Here is a 19,342-nt window from a genome sequence, read left to right on the forward strand (position 1 = left end):
TATTCAGTCTAGTATTACTCAGTACATGTCTTTTTTAATATCATCATATTATCTTGTTATTTCTCCATGATGAAAGCCCTTAAACTTTCTGAACTTTTTCTTTCTACTTTGTACTGTGAATTCTACAATTCTTCCAAGTGTTCTCCGAGAGTTCTGTGTCATCCTCTCTCCATATTCAGCCTTACTTGCAATGGTCTCCTGCACAACTCAAATTTCTGTCTTTTGCTACTGTTCAAGCTTTAGTCCACAGTCTATTTCTTTCTTTCACCATAAAAGCCGTCTTTTCTCCCAGTCTCTCTCCCTCTTCCCTTCCTTGCCTTTTCACAGCATTCTTTCTCTCCCAAAGCTCCAATTGCCTCCTGTAGCTCTTTGAAGCCTCCATGGCTATCTTGCCTAAGAAAATTTCCAATTCAAGCATCTTGTTCTCATCTAGAAGACACTGCCTTATATTATGTCTACTGAAGTATTTTTCCTGCCTTTTTAGTATTTTTTTTTCTTTATCTGAATCTATTGCTTGAGGCAAAGTACACTTGCTGTGACTTCTTCCTGTCCTGCATCTCATCCTCTCATGCCCTTCTGTGCTTTCTTTGTCTCTTATCGCCTCTGTGTTTCTTTTATAGCCTCTGTTACTGTTAAGTGGTCCTCCTTCCGTCACTTTCTTCTCTTCCTTCTTCAAAACTCCCTTCTTCCCTTTCACCTTTACAGTTTCTTTTGTCTCCTAGCTTATCTTTTATATTATCTCCTTCAGAGCCTTATGGATTTCTTGGACTGGGTTCTCTTAAACACAGAATATTCTCTTTTCTTTATTCTTAAACAGCTGCTATTGTACCCTGCATGCATGGATCTGAGTAACAATAACTCCACCTCCACAAATTCAACTCCTTTCAGTCTGGGGTGGTAGAGGGCTCTGCATCACCATCTGCTATAATGTCTGTGTATGCAGTAGTGGCGGCAGTTGAAAAATACATGTTATCTTTCATTCCAGTGGAGGCTGCAGTCTGGTGGTGGGCCATAAGATTTGTATTGTGAGATTATGAAGTGGTCTAGATCTTTCAAAAGGAATCTGCTAGAGAAACAAACAAAAATAATTTATAGTATAAGCAGAAGGGTCAAAAGTTAGTATGATGTCTAATAATTGTGTGGGCAGGGCACAGGGAACAACATTAAGCTTGTCAGTGTTGACTGACAGCATTGGGATTTCAAGTGACAAATCTCCTCAGACAAGACCATGAGAGAAGTGCAAGTCTTCAATCACCCCTTCCCCATACTACCAGAGCTTTCACTATAAAAGCGGTAAGATGGAAAGGCTAGGAAAGGCTAGGCATCCTGAAAAGCATTCAGGAGAAAAAAACATAAAGGCAGAGAAAGGGAGACCTGAGAGAAAACTGGGAAGAAGAGGGAGATAGATGGCTGACTGGAGAAGAGACCCATCTTGGGTGAGAGCTCTTCTAACTTCTATTCCTTTCTTTTTCCTCACCTAAACCCTCATTTGGGTTGTAGCTGTAGTTTAATCCATTGTGAAGATGTCCTGCTTGAAGGAAGTACCACAGAAACACACTTTGGAGTCACCCTAATGCCTATAATGTGCAAAGAAAAAACTGGTGTATGAGCAGGTTGTATACCTTTCCTCTTGTGTGCTGTGGGGCAGCCTAGAAACTTTTGTGAGTCCTTTCAAGAGGCTTAGGTGCACCTGAGGAGTTAAGCCATTCATACAGGTCATCTCTGTGACTAGTGCAAGACGGTTATTATGTCTTCCTCTTTTTTTACATCTTCCTCCACTTCTGTGCTTGTCTCCTGAGTCTATTGATAACTTCTCAAGCAACAGCAGTACTGCATTGCTGTGTCCTGGAAGAAGGGCAGACCTAGGCCTTGGTTGTAGAAAGGCCTATGAGACAGATGAGCAATAAAGAAAATATATGAAGAAGAACTGTGGGAGAAAATTACAGGAAAAGTTATAAGGGAGATTTGACAGCAGTTGCTGGGCAGCAGCAGTGCAGAAAGGCAGATCTTTCCAAGTTGTGTTCAGTATTCTGTACTTTTGGGGCTCTACTGCTTTGAAAATATGGACAAGACAATGGGTAGACCTGGAACAATACTTTTCATTGGGTCAGCTGTGTCAGCTGGCAAAAGTGGACAAGCAGTTGGGTCCACAAGTTCTTCTTTGAGACTGAAATAGAAGCAGTAGATCTCAAAGCAAGTACAAGTTGAGAGTAGCTGCTTTGAATTTAGCAATACTACTGTCAGTGAGGCTGTGACAAGAGGTTATTGGTACCTTGTAGAATAGATAGGATGTTAACATTGCCCAGAGAGTTGACCAATTGTTTTCCTCCCAAGGGGAATAGGGAGAGGGTTGATTTATAAGCCGTGGAGCATAATAAGGTTAGTGTTCAGCAAACAGGAAATAATGTGACATAAATCCAGTATCTGTACAGATGACATATACTTATTTTCTCATGCACTGTAATGGTGAATTTCAGTTCTCTGTCTTTTCCTTGGTAGACAATATCTGGCTACAGAGATCAGAGATAGAGAGATTGTTTGATGAGAAGTGGTCTCCCACTGGGAATTAAGTAAATGCTAGGTCCTTAGCTGCAGATATCCTTAAAGCCAGGTCCTTGGAATGTACACTTGTACCACTGTGTGCATTATGATTGTTCAGTTTCCTGTGTATACTCATCAGTCAGCCATTTGGCACACTGGATGAGGCGTATTACATTGTAAAGTACAAATGAGGGTGCCAGGGTTTTGTGGGTTGTCTTCCTCATGAGGATTGTAAAGATTTCTTGTCTGAGTAGCATCTAGAGCCATTTGGTGAATGTTGGCCTTGGGGTCCTTCATGCTTTTATTGATGGGGTGAGTAAGTGTGGGGCCAGTCTGGAGGCTGAGAGTGACAGTGCTTAGAAAAAACATTTCAGGGTAGGATCATTTTATTTTAGCCTTTAATTATCTAATTCTTTTCCAAGGAAATTCCAGAACAGCATCATACAAGACAGACAGTAGAGTTTGGTTAGCTGGCCGTAGGGGGTTCTTTTTTACAGTGAAGCAATTTCTGATGTGCTTTTCTTGTGCCTCTTGAAAAACAAGAGCTAGAAGAGTACACCTTTGAGTAAAGGTTCCCATTAGCTTTTTCCAGTGGCTGCCAGTGTTCTCCTCCAGTAAACATAATAGTAACTGAAGATCTGGTGCTGTATTACTGCTTTGATGTTTGCTGGGACTTAGTGTGGTTGGTCTTTAGGTTTTCTATGTATGATGTACATTTATATTCTATACAGGATTTTTAATATTTTATACATTATATAGTATGCTGTACACCCCATTTTTTATGTAAATCACAGTGACATTGGTCTTCCAAAAGCTCCTCTATAGGCTGGGAGCAGTTAATGCTATGAGGGTATCAAAATGTTCTCCTCTGATTTCCTAGACACAATCATGCAGAAACTCTTCTTTAAGGTGGTTCATTACAAGTTTTTTCCTACTGATGTGCCACAGTTTTCCTCCAGGAAACATTTCTTATTGACAGTAAAGTGAGTGGTGGTGGGAGTGAAACAGATCACAGAATTGTTAGGGTTGGAAGGGACCTCTGGAGATCATCTAGTCCAACCCACCTGCTAAATCAGGTTCATCTAGAGTAGATTGCACAGGAATGTGTCCAGGCGGGTCTTGAATGTCTCCAGAGAAGGAGACTCCACAGCCTCTCTGGGCAGCCTGTTCCAGTGCTCTGTCACTCTCAACGGAAAGAAGTTTCTTCTCATATTCAGATGGAACCTTCTGTGCTTCAGTATGTGCCCATTGCCCCTCATCCTATCGTTGGGCACCACTGAAAGGAGTCTGGTCCCATCGTCTTGTCATCCACCCTGGAGATATTCATAAACATTGATGAGATCCCCTCTCAGCCTTTTCTTCTCCAGGCTGAACAGACCCAGCTCTCTCCTCATAAGAAAGATGTTCCAGAACCCTAATCATCTTTGTAGCCTGCTGCTGGACTCCATAATTCCTTGTCCTTCTTAAACTGAGGAGCCCAGAACTGGACACAGTACTCCAGATGCAGCCTCACCAGGGCAGAGTAGAGGGGGAGAATAACCTGGACCTGTTGGTCACACTTTTCTTAATGCACCCCAGGATACCATTGGCCTTCTTGGCTGCAAGGGCACATTGTTGTCAACCTGTTGTCCACCAGAACTCCCAAGTCCTTCTCTGCAGTGCTGCTTTCCAGTAGGTCCACCCCTAACCTGTACTGGTGCCTGTGGTTATTCCTCCCCAGGTGCAGGACCTTACACTTGCCCTTAAATGATGAGCCCAAATGTTTTGAGGCAGCACTGATATTGCTGTTGTAAATATTCAGAGCTTGCCCGGCATGCCACCAGATGTAGTTTGTACAGACTAACAATATTCATATGGATATTATTGCTAATGGATATCCATACAGATATTATTAGCAGAAATTCTGGAGAAGGTGGGAAGGTGGTTTATGGAGGAAATCAAGTGTGTCTTCCTGTTGGAGACTTTCTCTTACCCGCTGTCGAGGACCATGCAGACTGAGAAAAGGCAAAATGAGCCTCCAGGAGAAATGTTTTGCAGGGATCTGCAAAATGGAATAACGAGGCTACTGTTCTGGACCCAAAGGCTCTCTCTCTTCTCCATCCTGCCTGCAAATCTCTTATTTTGCAGCATGAGAAGGCTGGAAACCATAACTCTGGGGAGGTGATTGTGTATAAGAGGAGAAAGAACGAGCAGCTCCTTAGTGACTGTGTTTGAGGCATGTGGAGTCTTCTAGAACTCACTGCTCTTCATTGATTAATAGCCATTGGTAACAAATGGTTACAGGCAGCAAACTGACAGTACTGGGAGGTGTCTCTAGACCATGTTGCTGGAACATACTTCTGATTACTGCCACTGGCTGGTAGCTCACTGGTGTTGGCTGAGCTCACTGCTTTTTTGCCTGACTGAGAAACAAGTGACCGAGTGGAGAGGAGAAGCTGTTGAATACTCCAGCCTGTGGAAAAGCGAGCATAAAGAAGAATAAATTTCTGCATGTACCCATAATTGAATACCCGCAGAGCAGTTTGGTAACATTCATCAAAAGTATAAGGTGTTCCCCATAAGGGCACATGGAAAGGCTGAGATCATGCTCAGAAGGTACAGGAATGCCTGACTTCTCCATTAGGGCTTGCTGCTTTTCTTGTGGACCATGGACTTAGAAAAATTGTTTTGAGAAACAGTGTGCACCCATCTTGCTCTATGTCACCATAGTTGCTGGCATCTTTATGATTGTCACTCAGTTTTCTGGACACCTGGTATCTGGAAAGAGAACAAGCAAGCCCACTGAATTTTGCTCTTATTGCAAATATGGCTTGCTTAGGATGGGGAAGTGTAGGGGAAAAAAAAAAGAGATCTCCTGGATAATCATTTCAGCTTCCTCCTGTCTGCTTTCTGTCTCTGTACCTCTAGCTCTGTCTAACTGCCTTCTTTCCTCCTACCCCCTCCCCCTTCCCTCTCCTTCAGGAGTTCCCCTCTTGCCCACACCTGATATTCAATCCTGTCAGTTAGTGCCTTTTGCTGAGATCAGAGATGGCACTGGGGAATCATGTGGCAAAGTTGCTATAAATATAGTTAAACCCTGCAATCACTGCCTTTGGGCAGGAAGGAGAGAAAGTGAGAGACCACAAGGACAAGGAGGAGAAGGAAGAGGAAAAGGAGGGACAGAGATGAAGTGAGTGCAGGAACAGGACAAGTCGGAGTAGTTTGAGGAGAGAAAGGAAGGAGGCAGCAGAAGAAAGTGCAGAGGCCATGCTCTCAGGCAAAACATGAGGTGGTTCTAGGTAAGGCACAGAGCAGCAGCTCCTTCAAAACTGAGCATGAGGAAGAGTAGAGGCATAGAGACCTCAGAGACTATGACAGAGGAACCCAGATTGAAGTCAGCTTGAGGTGGTGGTGGGGCACCACAATATGACTATGTCTGCTTTGAGAAATGCACCTGTTACAGGATGGCAGAACGCAAGGCCCGAGGGACAGAGGATGACCTGCACTACTTGGAGAACTCCCTCAGACACCCACTGGTAGCGCGGGACAACTGGGGTGTTTGTGGCAGCATAGGTCTCCCTTGGATCACACAGGCTCTTGGGGCTCCCAGAATGGTGCTGGTAGAGCACATATCCTGGTCCTTTCCAAATCCTACCAACTCTCCCCTTCATTTGCTGACTCCCAGATCAGGCATTGACTTTTACAGTTGTACTTACATCCAGAAGTGGTATCAGCATTTCAAGTCCGGAGTCATTTTTACCTGCCATGGACACAAAGAGAGTTAGGGCAAGCTGGGATGGAGAAAATCAACCAGACCAGTAATGTATTTGTTACAGCAAAAAGAAACTGCAACTGCCTTCAGGTGCATAGTAACATTAAGTAGAGCAGAGGAGTGAATAAAACCAAAGAGAACAGTGATGTATATAAATGGGTATCTATCTGCACAGCTGTACAGATGAGGTAATGCAGAGCTCTGTTCTGACTTTTCTCTGACCAAAAAAGCACTTCATGGTCATAGACTCACACATGTGTATTGATATTTCTGGTAACTCTTAGGGAAGCTTTAAAGTAAGGGATTTTCTAACCCTTAAACTTGACCTGACTCTTTCTCTGTTTCATACAAGCAGTGATTCAGAAAAATATCTGGGGCATAGATGTACTCTGGTTATGGCTTCTTGTTCTATTATCCTCTGTATCTCCTCTGCCTCCTCTTCTGGGACAGCCTCCTGCAAAGGGGAGGTTTTCTACCAGATTCCTGGTGTCTTATTTCCTACCACTCTGCTTAGACTAAGCTGACATAAGAGGGCTGTAGAGCAATGAAGGATCCAGTCAAATGACAAGGGAGAGAGCAAGTGAACGTGAAATTCATACAGAGTGGATGTTTCTCCTTACATGAATAAAAGTCCCCTTACATTAATACATAAATGAATGATGGTGGGATGAGGGAGGGGATCATCTCCTGAAGACTTTTGTGATCTAGTGATACAAAAAAAGCCACGTTTACCACCAAGAAAATCTCTTCCAGTAGATAAGCATGAGGATTATATGTGCCATATTGCAAAATATTAGAGAATCAGTTCCATGGCCATGTTCAGGAATTTCTCTTCTGAAACTGTCTAAAATGTCTGAGAGTTTGCAAATGTCTCCTACACTAAACTCTTCCAAAACCACTACCTGGCTGATTTGGAAGCAGCAGCCCAAACGGGCCAGTGTCTGGACAGGGGTTTGACAGGAGCAGTTCATGCTTTATGTACACTGACGCAACGCAATGCTTGGGCTGCAGCAATCACGCCAACGGAGCGGTGGGCACGAGGTGCGATGGGATGAAGAGCTACGTGCACCGCCCTGAAACTGAGCTCCGCCGCGATTCAGCCTTTGAGTCGCCACCCGGTGCCGAGCGCCAGCCCTGCAGCCCGGCCCCGGGCCGGCGGCGGACCCGGGGCGGGAGGCGGCCGAAGTAGTGGCAGCTGGCGGGCAGGAGACGTCCGCCCCGTCAGTCGTGCCCGAGTCCCTGAGTGGGTGTCCCGGCTCCGCTGGATGGCACATGCCTGCCCGGTGCGGCGCGGGTGGAGCAACGCTGAGGGCGGGAGAGCTGGGGTGGGTTAAGGAAATGCACCTTGTGCTACCTGAATGCTTAGTGAGCTGGGGGCGAAGGGGAACGGTGGGATGCAAACTGTTTCTCCAGTAAAGCACATCCATGCACATAAAAGTCCCAGTTCACAGCGGTCTGCCCGATTTGCTAGTCCCACGTGTCTGAAACCACTCTCACAAGCAGGCATAAATGACACAGCATGGCAATACAACCCACTTCTGTGCTCTTGCTACCTGGCACTGGAGTGTCTTTGTTCTCTGCTCCAGAAGCATGCTGGCCAATGCATGCAGATAGACAACCTCACACACAAACAGGTCACCAAATGCATTCCCGTGTGTATCTTCAGGCAATAATGTCCCCAAGCAAGCATGCATTTGTGAACACAATTTACAATCTAAAAACCAGAAAACCATATTTATAGATTTACTGAAAAATATGCCCCAGGAATACTTTTACATAAACAATCATGTACACATGTGCATGTACATTTATGTGTGAAACTTTCTATGCAGACATATTCTGGAAAAACTAGGCTTGCTGTGCATATGTATATTTTGCTAGCCATTCATGCACATGCAGATAAAGCATAAATATTCGTGCTAATGTACATCTTGTACAAGCATACACACATATTATTAGCATGAAAAACAACCTGCTGCACGTTTTCATCCATTTCCATACAGAGTAACCATTAAGATTTCTTTCCCCACTGTCATGTGAAAAAAACCCCCACAGCTGGCATAGAATTTTGATTTTGTTGTGCCCTTTTCTTTTGCTAGCTGTTGCCTTATGTTTTATATGTAGGTTGGAAGCTATTTCAGACTGGCTTTGTGATCTGACTGGGTTTACATAGGCCCCGGAACAGTGAAATCTTGGTCTTCGGCCTGGGACCTTCAAATAATTGATAGTCAAAAACCACATAGTGGTTAATAGATAATAAGATAGTGATAGTAGTAAGATAATAATAGTAATATATATATAATTTGGGGCAATTAAGAAAACAGATAGTAGATATATGGTAGATGATGTAATATGCATTTTTAAAAATATACAGTCTGATACTCTGTAGAATTTTGTATTGTTTTCTTTCTGCATGAGGAAGCAGCTCCAGCTGGTGAAGTATTTAGAAGCTGTGTCGTTCGTGACTACAGAATAGGTGTTCATGGCAGAGAGCTCACTCAGCAATACACAGATGGGTTTAGTGGGAGGGTTGTGTAATAAGTAATTAGGCAATGCAGTAATATAGAATAACAGACCCACAGAAATATGTCAGCTGTAGGTACCTCTGGAGGTCTCTAGCCCAAGTCCCTGCCCTGCAGGGCAGACTCCAAAGCTAGGTCAGGTTGTCCAGTGCCTCATCCAGGCACGTTCTCAACATTTGCAAGACTGAAGATTCCCCAGACCCTCTGGGCACCTGTTCCTGTGTTGAACTACCGTCAAGAGGGGATGGATGAGGACATGTTTTCATTTTGTATGGACTTTCCTTTCTTCCAAGTTACACCTTTTTACTTTTGTTCTTCACTGTGCCCCTCCAAGCAGTCTCACTCTGATTTTTCTCTCCAACTCCCACTTCCTTCAGATAGTGGGCCTGCTGTTAGATCTCCCCTTTGCTTTCTATTCTTCAGGAAGAACTATTATTTTGTTGCTGCCCCCTGCCCCTCACATGTGCCTCATTGGCTCTGTGCCTAGGCAGTTGAGCCTAGACTTTTTACTGACATTTAAATTTACTTATGAAATGAGTTTTGGGAGGTTTCACCTTTGAGATCTAATAGGGCCACTCTTTTGTGTTCCATTAAAAAAAAACCAAAAACACACAACCAAAAAACCCACGGAACTTAAGGAACATAATTTGAGGAATAGAAGGATGGCTACAAGGCAGGAATGAGAGGGATGAGCAGTAGAGCCCAAGGTTGCCTCAATGGCCACAAGCACCAGATTAAAACCAGTACGGACTGGCAGTACTGGGGAAAGGGATTTCAGGACTGGAATATGCTGTGAAGAACATATTGTTCAGTCTGAATGTCATGGGAAATAGCTTAGGCTTTGGACTGTGAGAGGAGGGCAGCTTTATGCAGGTGCTGAGCTCTCAAAATAGCTCCCAGAAAAGTCTTGAAATTATGGTGCTGTACATATTTTGTCCCTGAGATTCTGTGCAGCTCAAGCAATGAGACTTCCTCATCTTTTTTGGAAAGACAAACCCTGCTGGTTTAGAGCTAAACATTAATAAATGCTTCCTCCCAGAAAATGAACTTTACCCTGGTTGTGCTTTCTCTCTGAATGTTTTTTGGGTTCCTCACTTTCCCACCCCTTTAGTGGTATTTATACCTTCAGCTGGTTTTGCACCATTATCATGTTCTCACTCATCATTTAGCCAAGTTAGGCATGCTAGTACCTTTTCTGGCTCAACTCTTTAGGTGGTATTCGATATCTTTAAAAATTTTCTCCAGTTCCAGTTTTTCTTGTGCTCAGAAACCCTGTGTTCCTTGCGATGGAGAGGGAGCATCAAAAGAAGGAACAGTCTAAACCCTACTGTGTTATATTTTTAGTTTTACTCGTCTTCTAATGGAGTGGATATTTCTTGCCTAAACTAATTTTGCTTTAAGGTCATACTCAGATTTCTGGATTTTTTTCTCTGTCCCACAATCTCCTACCATTTTAAATAGTGTCAGAGTCCTGGAGAAGCAAAGCATATGTATGAAGCATTTTTTAGTGAGTTGAGACTAACTTGTTCTCCGGGACTGAACTTTCATGTTTCTGTCCAGAGAATATTTCCCTTTTATCACTTCCTGAGTACACCATTTTCCAGACAGATAGAAGCAGTGAACTAGGATACTGTATGAGGGCTTTTAGCAGTCATACTATTATACTATCATGCTCTTCCACCTGGGCAGATGGAAGACTCTAATTTGAACATCATACTTGGCACAGGTTTGAGTTCATAGTTTGGATTAAGCTGTGTTTGATATAAATCCATCTCTCGTGATGAAAAGACAATGAAACATTAGCTGAGGTGATGTGAAGATGCATTTGTCTAAAATCTGCTAGTACTTGGCATTTCTGGCTTGAAGAGAGAGAGAAAAAAAAAAGAAGTCGTCTGCTATTTAGGACTGGATTCTGTATGTGACAGCTTACCTTGTATATGAAGTTCTTCAGCCTGATGTTTCACTCTCTTGTCTCTATTGTGGGGGTCAGAGCATGGCCATTCCTCACTGCAAAAAGCCTGCACTGCTTATTTTGCCTAGAGTGTGTTGATAATCATGTGGTTCATAATTACATTAATTTTGTCAGCTTCCAATATAATGATGAATGGAAGAATACTTTCAGACAGGATCAATTTGTTTTAGAGACAGCAGATAAGCCATTTTTAAAAGCCTAGATGTGTGTTCTGTGAAAAAAACACTAAGGTTTTCGAAGGGAGCTCTCACATATGGTCCAAGTGTCTCTTGAGGAATATATGCAAATAAATAAACTACCTAGGACCTTCAGTCATATTTATTATGTGGAAATAGGTGCTCAAAGAAGCTGGGGAATCTCCACCCTTGGAGATGTTTAGGAGTTGTCTGGACAAGGTCTTGAGAGGTCTGATCTATCTTTGGAGTTCACATGCTCTGAGCAGAGGCTTGGACTAGAAACCTTCAGAGGTGCCTTCCCGTGTAAATCTTTTTGTGAGACTCTGAATCTATTCGATTTCAAAGAAAAAGGAACAACATCTCTTGTGTCAATTTGAAAGAAGGAGACACAAAGCTGTCAAATGGAAATGTCTCCTAAGCACATTAGTGCTTTATATCTCTCACATATCTTGTCATTCTCCACCTGAAGTGTTTGATTTTGCTGATAAAAGCATTGCTCACTCTCCTCCTGCCACTCAGAACATCTCAGAGAAGCAGATGTTGTGCTGAGGAAGAAGAGGGCCACCTTCTCACAGGTGGGAAGTGCCAAGATCACAGGCCATACATCAGCTGGTAACCTGACCTCAAGCAGAGCCAAAGCCGTTTCACTGAGGGACATGTGACGAGGAGAGGCTTATACTCTGCTTCTCAAATGCACACAGTCCCCACCTATACTCTGAAAGAGTGAGATAGGATAGCTGCTCTTCAGGGAATCTGATAAACAAGTGCGGGGGCACAGTCAGGATCTTTCAAGCTCCCATGAGGTCTTGTTGTTGACAAGACAGCACAACTGCCAAGTTTAGTACAGATTCATGTATGAAATGCCATTAGTAAGCACGTGTAGCTAGGTGTGAATTGCATGTAACCAATTGCATTTCAAGATTAGTGTCTGAAGACAAAGGCTAGATTAGGTAAGTAGAAAATTCAGAGGAACTGGAGATATGTGAGGACTTACCCTGATGATTTGGCTAGATAATGGGAGGAGCTGTGCAGTACCCTGTGATATCTCTGAGCTGATGCTGGTTCTTTTCCTCCAAAGGCACCATCAGTATCTGTGTACCCTGTTAAGCATTTCTTGGCAGCAGGAGGAACAGATGCAGGACATTCCTGCAGCCTGTTTGACAGTGTAATACCTCTTGAAACCTTCAGAGGTGTTTTACAGTGCTGCTGAAATCTATGAGACAGCCCTGAGGGTGGCAGCCTCATGTAAACTATTTTGACCTTCTTTTGTACCTCCAGAAAGCCTGCTCAATCTCTTCAGACTACAGCCGGCTCTTTCCCCCTGTACTCAGTGCTGGTGAGGCCACACCTTGAATACTATGTTCAGTTTTGAGCCCCTGACTACAAGAAAGACATTGAGGTGCTGGAGTGGGTTCAGAGAAGGGCAACAAAGTTGGTGAGGGGTCTAGAGCACAAGTCTGATGAGGAGCAGCTGAGGGAACTGGGGCTGTTTAGCCTCGAGAAAGGAGACTCAGGGGAAACCTTATCGCTCTTTACAACTATCTGAAAAGAGGTTGTAGCATGGAGACTGTTGGTCTCTTCTCCCAAGTAACAAGCGATAGGATGAGAAGAAATGGCCTCGAGTTGTGCCAGGGTTTAGATTGGATATTAGGAAAAATTTCTTCATGGAAAAGGTTGTCAGACATTGGAATAGGCTGCCAAGGGAAGTGGTGGAATCACTGTGCCTGGAGGTGTTTAAAAGATACATAGATGAGATTCTTAGGGGCATGGTTTAGTGCTAGATTTAGGTTATGATTGGACTTGATGATCTTGAAGTTCTCTTCCAAACAAAATGATTCTATGATTCTCGTGATGTTAGAAAGAAATTAATATCTCTCTTATACTGAGACACCCAGAACTGTACACAGTGCTCTGGGTGAGGCCGCACCAATGCAAAGCAGAGCGGCACAATCACCTCCCTTGCCCGGCTGGCAATGCTGTGCTTGATGCACCCCAGGACACAGTTGGCCCTCTTGGTTCTTTCATCTTTAATGTTATTTGGGAAGGAGCATTTGCCTTACCTTTTCCTTTTGATGTCTCTTTCTTTCTGTTCCTCCAGCTTTATGGCCAATACACAGAACAGATAACAGCACAGAAGGAAGCAGCAAAACTACTGAATGAGAAGCAGGCCCACCAGAATAATGAAAGACCCCTGAAACATGAGAATCAAGTAGAGATCAAAGAGGAGCACTATTCCAAATGTCAAGGTAGGGACAATTCATCTTTCATTATCCTGGGACCAGATATTGGATAGGCCAGCTAGAGAGATGGAATTTAAACAAGGAAAAAGACAAGAAAATTGTGATTGGATGGAAGGAAGGAAGGGAAGAATGAAAAAGGAATCACAGCAGATTGAAAAGGCTTCTTCATGTGAGTTTTCATCCTAGGAAGATCCAAGACCTGTTTGTTAAAAAAAGACGAGTCCCAAGTTAATATTTTTTTTTCTACAACAGATCTCTGTAACAGGAGGAAAAGGACTTTCTTGGGTCAGATTTTTGCAGCTAGTGCACAAGATGTGTTTGAGTACCAGTCCTTCAACATGAAGCCCATGATGCTTCCAAATAAATTCTTATTGTAGTCAGTTCTCAGCATAGGACAGGAGAGGCAGACACGGGCTTCATCTATGTTCTCTCAGTTTTTCTGGTTCACTCTTCCCTCCACAGACTGTGCTAGACACATCCAGAAATATGTTACCAAGAAGCTTGGAGAGGACTGGATTTTCTTGGTTCTGTTGGGTCTGGTCATGGCGTTGGTGAGCTGGGGAATGGATTATGCCAGTGCGAAGAGCCTGCAGGGTGGGTCCCATTCAGGTGTTGCAAAAGCACACCATAAATTATATGAATGTTTTACAAAGCCTGGTGACCAATGTTCCTCCTCCTTAAGGATCAATGTCTCATCCTCACTCCTCACTGCCTAGGAAGTTTGAGGCACTTGCAACATAGCAGAGAAAAGGTTAACTAGGGAGAGATTCTTTAAAGGGGTGGCAGGGAAAAGTTTGGAAGTAGCGGGCAGAAACAAAGTATATGTGTATGATGAGTCAAAGACAAACCGTTATTTTGACTCGTTTTCCCTCCTCCTCCCTTAAATAGGTAGGGCTCAGGGAAGTGGTACTGCGGTCCTTCCTATTATACCGGTTCCCATCCCCCGCAGGAATATTAAGCACATGGGGAATGGGGAGGGGAAGGGGCTCTAAGATGCCTTCCTGACACTATTTCTGCTTTTTACCTCGTTATTGTTCTTTCCAATTTTTATTTATTCAACGCCCTGCAGTTTCCTGCTAGCTGCCCACATAGTGCTCTCTCCTTTGGCTCTTTTCACAAAGATCTCCTAATCAGTGTCTTAAATCTCTTCCCTGCATTTTTCGTGTGGTCCCTTTCCCCTTTGTCAGCTGTAACAATTACAAGATCTTTCAGTCCCACAGAATCACAGAATGTTAGGGATTGGAAGGGACCTCAAAAGATCATCTAGTCCAATCCCCCTGCCAGAGCAGGAACACCTAGATGAGGTTACACAGGAAGGCATCCAGGCGGGTTTTGAATGTCTCCAGAGAAGGAGACTCCACAACCTCCCTAGGCAGCCTGTTCCAGTGTTGTGTTACCCTCAATGAGAAGAAGTTTCTTCTCAAATTTAAGTGGAACCTCTTGTGTTCCAGCTTGAACCCATTACCCCTTGTCACTGAGAAGAGCCTGGCTCCATCCTCATGACACTCACCCTTCATATATTTATAAACTTTAATGAGGTCACCCCTCATTCTCCTCTTCTCCAAGCTAAAGAGACTCAGCTCCCTCAGCCTTTCCTCATAAGGGAGATGCTCCACTCCTTTAATCATCTTCGTTGCCCTGCGCTGGACTCTCTCCAGCAGTTTCCTGTCCTTCTTGAACTGAGGGGCCCAGAACTGGACACAATATTCCAGATGAGGTCTCACCAGCGCAGAGTAGAGGGCAAGGAGAACCTCTTTAGACCTACTAACCACATCCCTTCTAATACACCCCAGGATGCCATTGGCCTTCTTGGCCGCAAGGGCACAGTGCTGGCTCATGGTCATCCTGCTGTCCACCAGGACCCCCAGGTCCCTTTCCCCTACACTGCTCTCTAATAGGTCATTCCCCAACCTATACTGGAACCTGGGGTTGTTCCTGACCAGATGTAAGACTCTACATTTTCCCTTGTTATATTCCATTAAATTTTTCCCTGCCCAACCCTCCAGCCTGTCCAGATCTCGCTGGATGGCAGCACAGCCTTCTAGCGTGTCAGCCAGTCCTCCCAGCTTGGTGTCATCAGCAAACTTGCTGATAGTACACTCAATTCCCTCATCCAAGTCGCTCATCCAAGTCCCCTTGCTGCTTGTCTCAGTGCACACTCACACACACAACATGGCCCACATCCCGTTAACTGCACAGTTCCTTTGTCCTAGCCCTTGGTGTCCCAGTCTTGGTCTGCACACACACACCAACCCTTTCCTCTCGTTGCTCTTGACTGCTGATGTCCACCAGACACTGCAATTCCTCAGTTCTTCCCAATACTCTTTCAGCCCAGTGTTCCTCCCTCTAGAGCTTCCCCATCTACCAGGTGTCTGATCCAGCCCGCCAGTCTCATAGAGCCCCTGTCCTTTATCGTCCCTGCAGCTAAGCCTCCTGTGTGGAGAGCCAGCTCAGGCAAAGAAGATTAACTGCACAGGAGCTGCAGTTCGGTTTGGATTCTCAGCAGCTCCTGTTCCCTTGTACCTGGCTGAGCGATGGTACCACTGGTGTCTTAACAGTTGGCAGATCTTCCTTGATGCTGCTGCTCTAAAAGGCAAATAATAATCAGAGTTTTTAAGCAAGGTTTTACGAAGGAACAATTTTTCATGTGACTGAAATGGAGAAGAGGGCTATTGGTGGACCACTTTTTTTGTCATAGAATCATAGAATAGTTTGGGTTGGAAGGGACCTTCAAAGCTCATCTAGTCCAACCCCCCTGCAATGAGCAGGGACATCTTCAACTAGATCAGGTTGCTCAGAGCCCCGTCCAGCCTGGCCTGGAATGTCTCCAGGGATGGGGCATCTACCACCTCTCTGGGCAGCCTGTGCCAGTGTTTCACCACCCTCATTGTAAAAAATTTCTTCCTCATGTCTAGCCTGAATCTCTCCTCCTTTAGTATAAAACCGTTACCCTTTGTCCTATCACAACAGGCCCTGCTAAAAAGTCCATCCCCACCTTTCTTATAGGCCCCTTTAGGTACTGAAAGGCCGCAGTAAGATCTCCCTGGAGCCTTCTCTTCTGCAGGCTGAGCAACCTCAACTCTCTCAGCCTGTCCTTATGGGAAAGGTGTTCCATCGTCTGATCATTTTTGTGGCCTCCTCTGGCCCTCAGGCTGCCAATGAAAAGATCCTATACAGTGATTCATCCTCACATCTGCATGTAACACATCTCTTCATATGCCACATTTGGGCACAGGTATTAGTAGTGTCTAAGAACAGAGAGCCACTCCTATCCATTCCCACAGAATGCCTGTTTTATTCGGGAACTCGTACTCAAAGTGTAACAAGGCTTGTCCTAGAAAATAGGGACTATAGGATAGCATTTCTCAGGGAGATTTAGTATGGGCAGTTTTAGCAAGTGTGTGAGTGTTTGATGTCTACCAACCTGTTTGGAGCAGCTGTGGTTACTGACAACTTCTTTGTTTGTCTGTCTACAGCCTACAAGTGGATGTACAGAGAGCTGCACCCGAATGTTCCTCTGCAGTATCTGGCATGGGTCACATACCCACTTGTTCTTATTCTGTTTGCGGCCATTTTCTGCCACCTCGTGTCTCCACAGGCTGTTGGTGAGGGCAGAAGGCATGGCAAGATCTATTTCTGTCTGTCTCATTTTTCTTCTTCCATTTGCCTGCAGGTTTTGTTCACCCATTGCTCTGCTGTTGTTTTCAGGGTCTGGGATCCCAGAGCTCAAGACCATTATGAGGGGAGTGGTCCTCAAGGAATATCTCACTCTCAAAGCTTTTGTGGCCAAAGTTGTGGGCCTCACAGCTGGGCTTGGAAGCGGCATGCCTGTGGGGAAAGAGGTAAATATTGCTGTTTTCATGTGCAGTAATGGCCAGGGTCTGTGAGGTGGGAGGCGTTGTCTGTGGAATAAGGGTTTATAAGTGTTTTCTTTCTTTTGCCACCATTCCTCTTCTCAAAGCTTTGCTTTTTCCAGCAACACATCTTCCATTGGCCATTTTCCCTCCATCTTGAAAACCTTGATATAGAAAATATCAAATAACTCAAGTCAAGTAGTCTTTGACAAGGAAAAAAAAAAAAAGGAAGATTGGAGGACTGGCTGAGATGGCCAAAGAGAAATTATGAGATCTTCAATGGCTAAATCATTGTCAGTAACCAGAGGGTAACCCTCACTGATTTCCTCCTCCTCTTCTCTTGCAGGGTCCTTTTGTGCATATTGCCAGTATCTGTGCTGCGGTACTCAGCAAGTTCATGTCAATCTTCTGTGGTGTGTATGAGGTAAGGAACATGTCTCTGCATGCAACTCTTCCACAGGTTGAACTCCTAAGACACATAATATAGTATTGGTAGGCCACAAAACACAGAGGAAACATACAGATTGAAGTTCACTGTACTGCTGTAGAGAAGTAAAATACAAGCCAAAGAAAATAGTAGTGGGAAGCCAAATATATAGTAAAAAAACTGTGCAGGACCCTACCAATTACATAGAGGCTGGTTAGGAATATGCATTTGACAAGTTTTCAATCTTATGATGCTGATATCTGTGCACAGTGATCATTGTATAAAAAAGTAGCTGCAGATGGAGATCTATTTGTCTTTAGGCATCATACAGCATTGCTAATTATAGACATTGACACTGTCTCTAGGCTTTTGCGGTCGCAGAACAGCCTCTGCAGGCTGATCACTGTATTGACTAGTTGTATAAAGAAATCTATTAACTGCCTGTGTAGCTAAATGTAGGAACTGCTTTACATACAGGCTCTTAGCAGAAACTGGCTGTGTAATACAGCAATGGGAGGTGCTCTTCTACTTGAGTAGATCCTGTCAGTGCATAAGGACCAGATGTCACTGCTGAAGACCAGATGACAGTACTAAAGACTGCACTAAAGTGTGTAAAGCCTGCTATTTGTAATAGCAATGGTTGACTCTGCGGCTGGCTGTTGCTTTGTTTCATTGTTCTGGATCCTAACCCCCTGGCTTTGCTCCCTCTAACCCCAGCATGCCCTTATCTGGCTGCACTCTGTTCCAGAATGTGCATAGGCAGTTCGACCTCCTGGTGGCAGCTTGCGCAGTTGGAGTTGGATGTTGCTTCGGGGCTCCTCTTGGAGGCAAGTGTCTTCCTATACATGACATTTAATGTAGAACTCATTTGGCCTCTTGCTGTGAGATTTCCTGCTCTCAGAAAAGGTTCTCCACAGATACCTCTCCACTCTTAGCAACATGATTTCTTTCTTTGCACATGTAGCTAGTGGCAGAGAAAGGAAACATTATAGGAAAAATGACACCTATTAATGTGTTGATTTCTTATGATGCAGCATGTTCAGGCACTGCCTGCCACAGACATTGTTCAACCTGGAGAGCACCAAGGGCTGTCCAGAAAATCAATAAGGATCAAGTAGAGAACAGAAGTTAAAAAAAAAAAACCAACTTCATATAAGGAGTAGCAACATCTAAGGGCAGGAGATTATGGCAAATATGACAGGAAGTAATAATGTGAACAGGAAACTACTATATAAATACTTAATCAGTGGAGTGGAGAATGGAAATATCAGTTTGTAAAGTTTTGGGCTCCCCATACAAGAGAGATTAGAAAGTCCAGTAAGGTAGGTGGCAGGTTAGAGTAATGGTATATGAGGAGAAGCTGAGGCAGCTGGGTTTGCCCCACCTAAAGGAGAAAAGACTAAAGGGGGATGGTCTAACTGATGTCATCAACCACCTAAAGGGGGATTTTAGTGAAGATTGATCCAGGCTCTTTTCAGAGTGGCACCAGTGCAAGAGGCAATGGGCACAACTTGCAACAAGAGCAATTCTCACTTTGTACAAGGAAAATATGTTCAACTTCCCCAAGGGTGGTTCAGGACTGGCAGAGAGGTCCAGAGGGACCAGGGAATCTCCACCCTTAGAGACGTTCAGGACTCACTTGGGCAAGAACCTGATCTAGCCTTGGAATTAGCACAAGTCTGAGTGGGGTGTTGGAGACACTTGCAGTAGTCTTTTCCTACTTTTCTATGATCCCAGTGTGAGGAGAAATACGGAAGTTTATCGCCACCCCCCTGCATTTGTACTAGTCCGATTCATGGAATTTCCTTAAGCAGCACATATACAAGGGGCACATGGTAACTTTTTCCTAAAACAGTGGC

The 19,342-nt window shown here is 44.3% G+C and overlaps 1 protein-coding gene across 9 annotated transcripts in view; it reads left to right on the forward strand.

Moving 5' to 3' along the window:
• CLCN1 (chloride voltage-gated channel 1) overlaps window positions 1-19,342 on the forward strand; it is a 67,193-nt gene that overhangs the window by 17,932 nt on the left and 29,919 nt on the right. For 5 of the 9 annotated variants that reach the window (XM_065658626.1, XM_065658634.1, XM_065658644.1 and 2 more), the window contains exons 2-6: window positions 13,061-13,208; window positions 13,665-13,796; window positions 16,679-16,807; window positions 16,911-17,044; window positions 17,403-17,480. In XM_065658626.1, the coding sequence (XP_065514698.1) occupies window positions 13,061-13,208; window positions 13,665-13,796; window positions 16,679-16,807; window positions 16,911-17,044; window positions 17,403-17,480 (621 nt within the window). Of the gene's footprint in view, window positions 1-13,060; window positions 13,209-13,664; window positions 13,797-16,678; window positions 16,821-16,910; window positions 17,045-17,402; window positions 17,481-19,342 lie in introns of those variants that run through there. The other 4 variants (XM_065658662.1, XM_065658688.1, XM_065658678.1 and 1 more) reach the window with 4 other exon arrangements.

The sequence above is a fragment of the Caloenas nicobarica genome, chromosome 1, assembly GCF_036013445.1.
Source record: "Caloenas nicobarica isolate bCalNic1 chromosome 1, bCalNic1.hap1, whole genome shotgun sequence".
NCBI classification, from domain to species: Eukaryota; Metazoa; Chordata; class Aves; order Columbiformes; family Columbidae; genus Caloenas; species Caloenas nicobarica.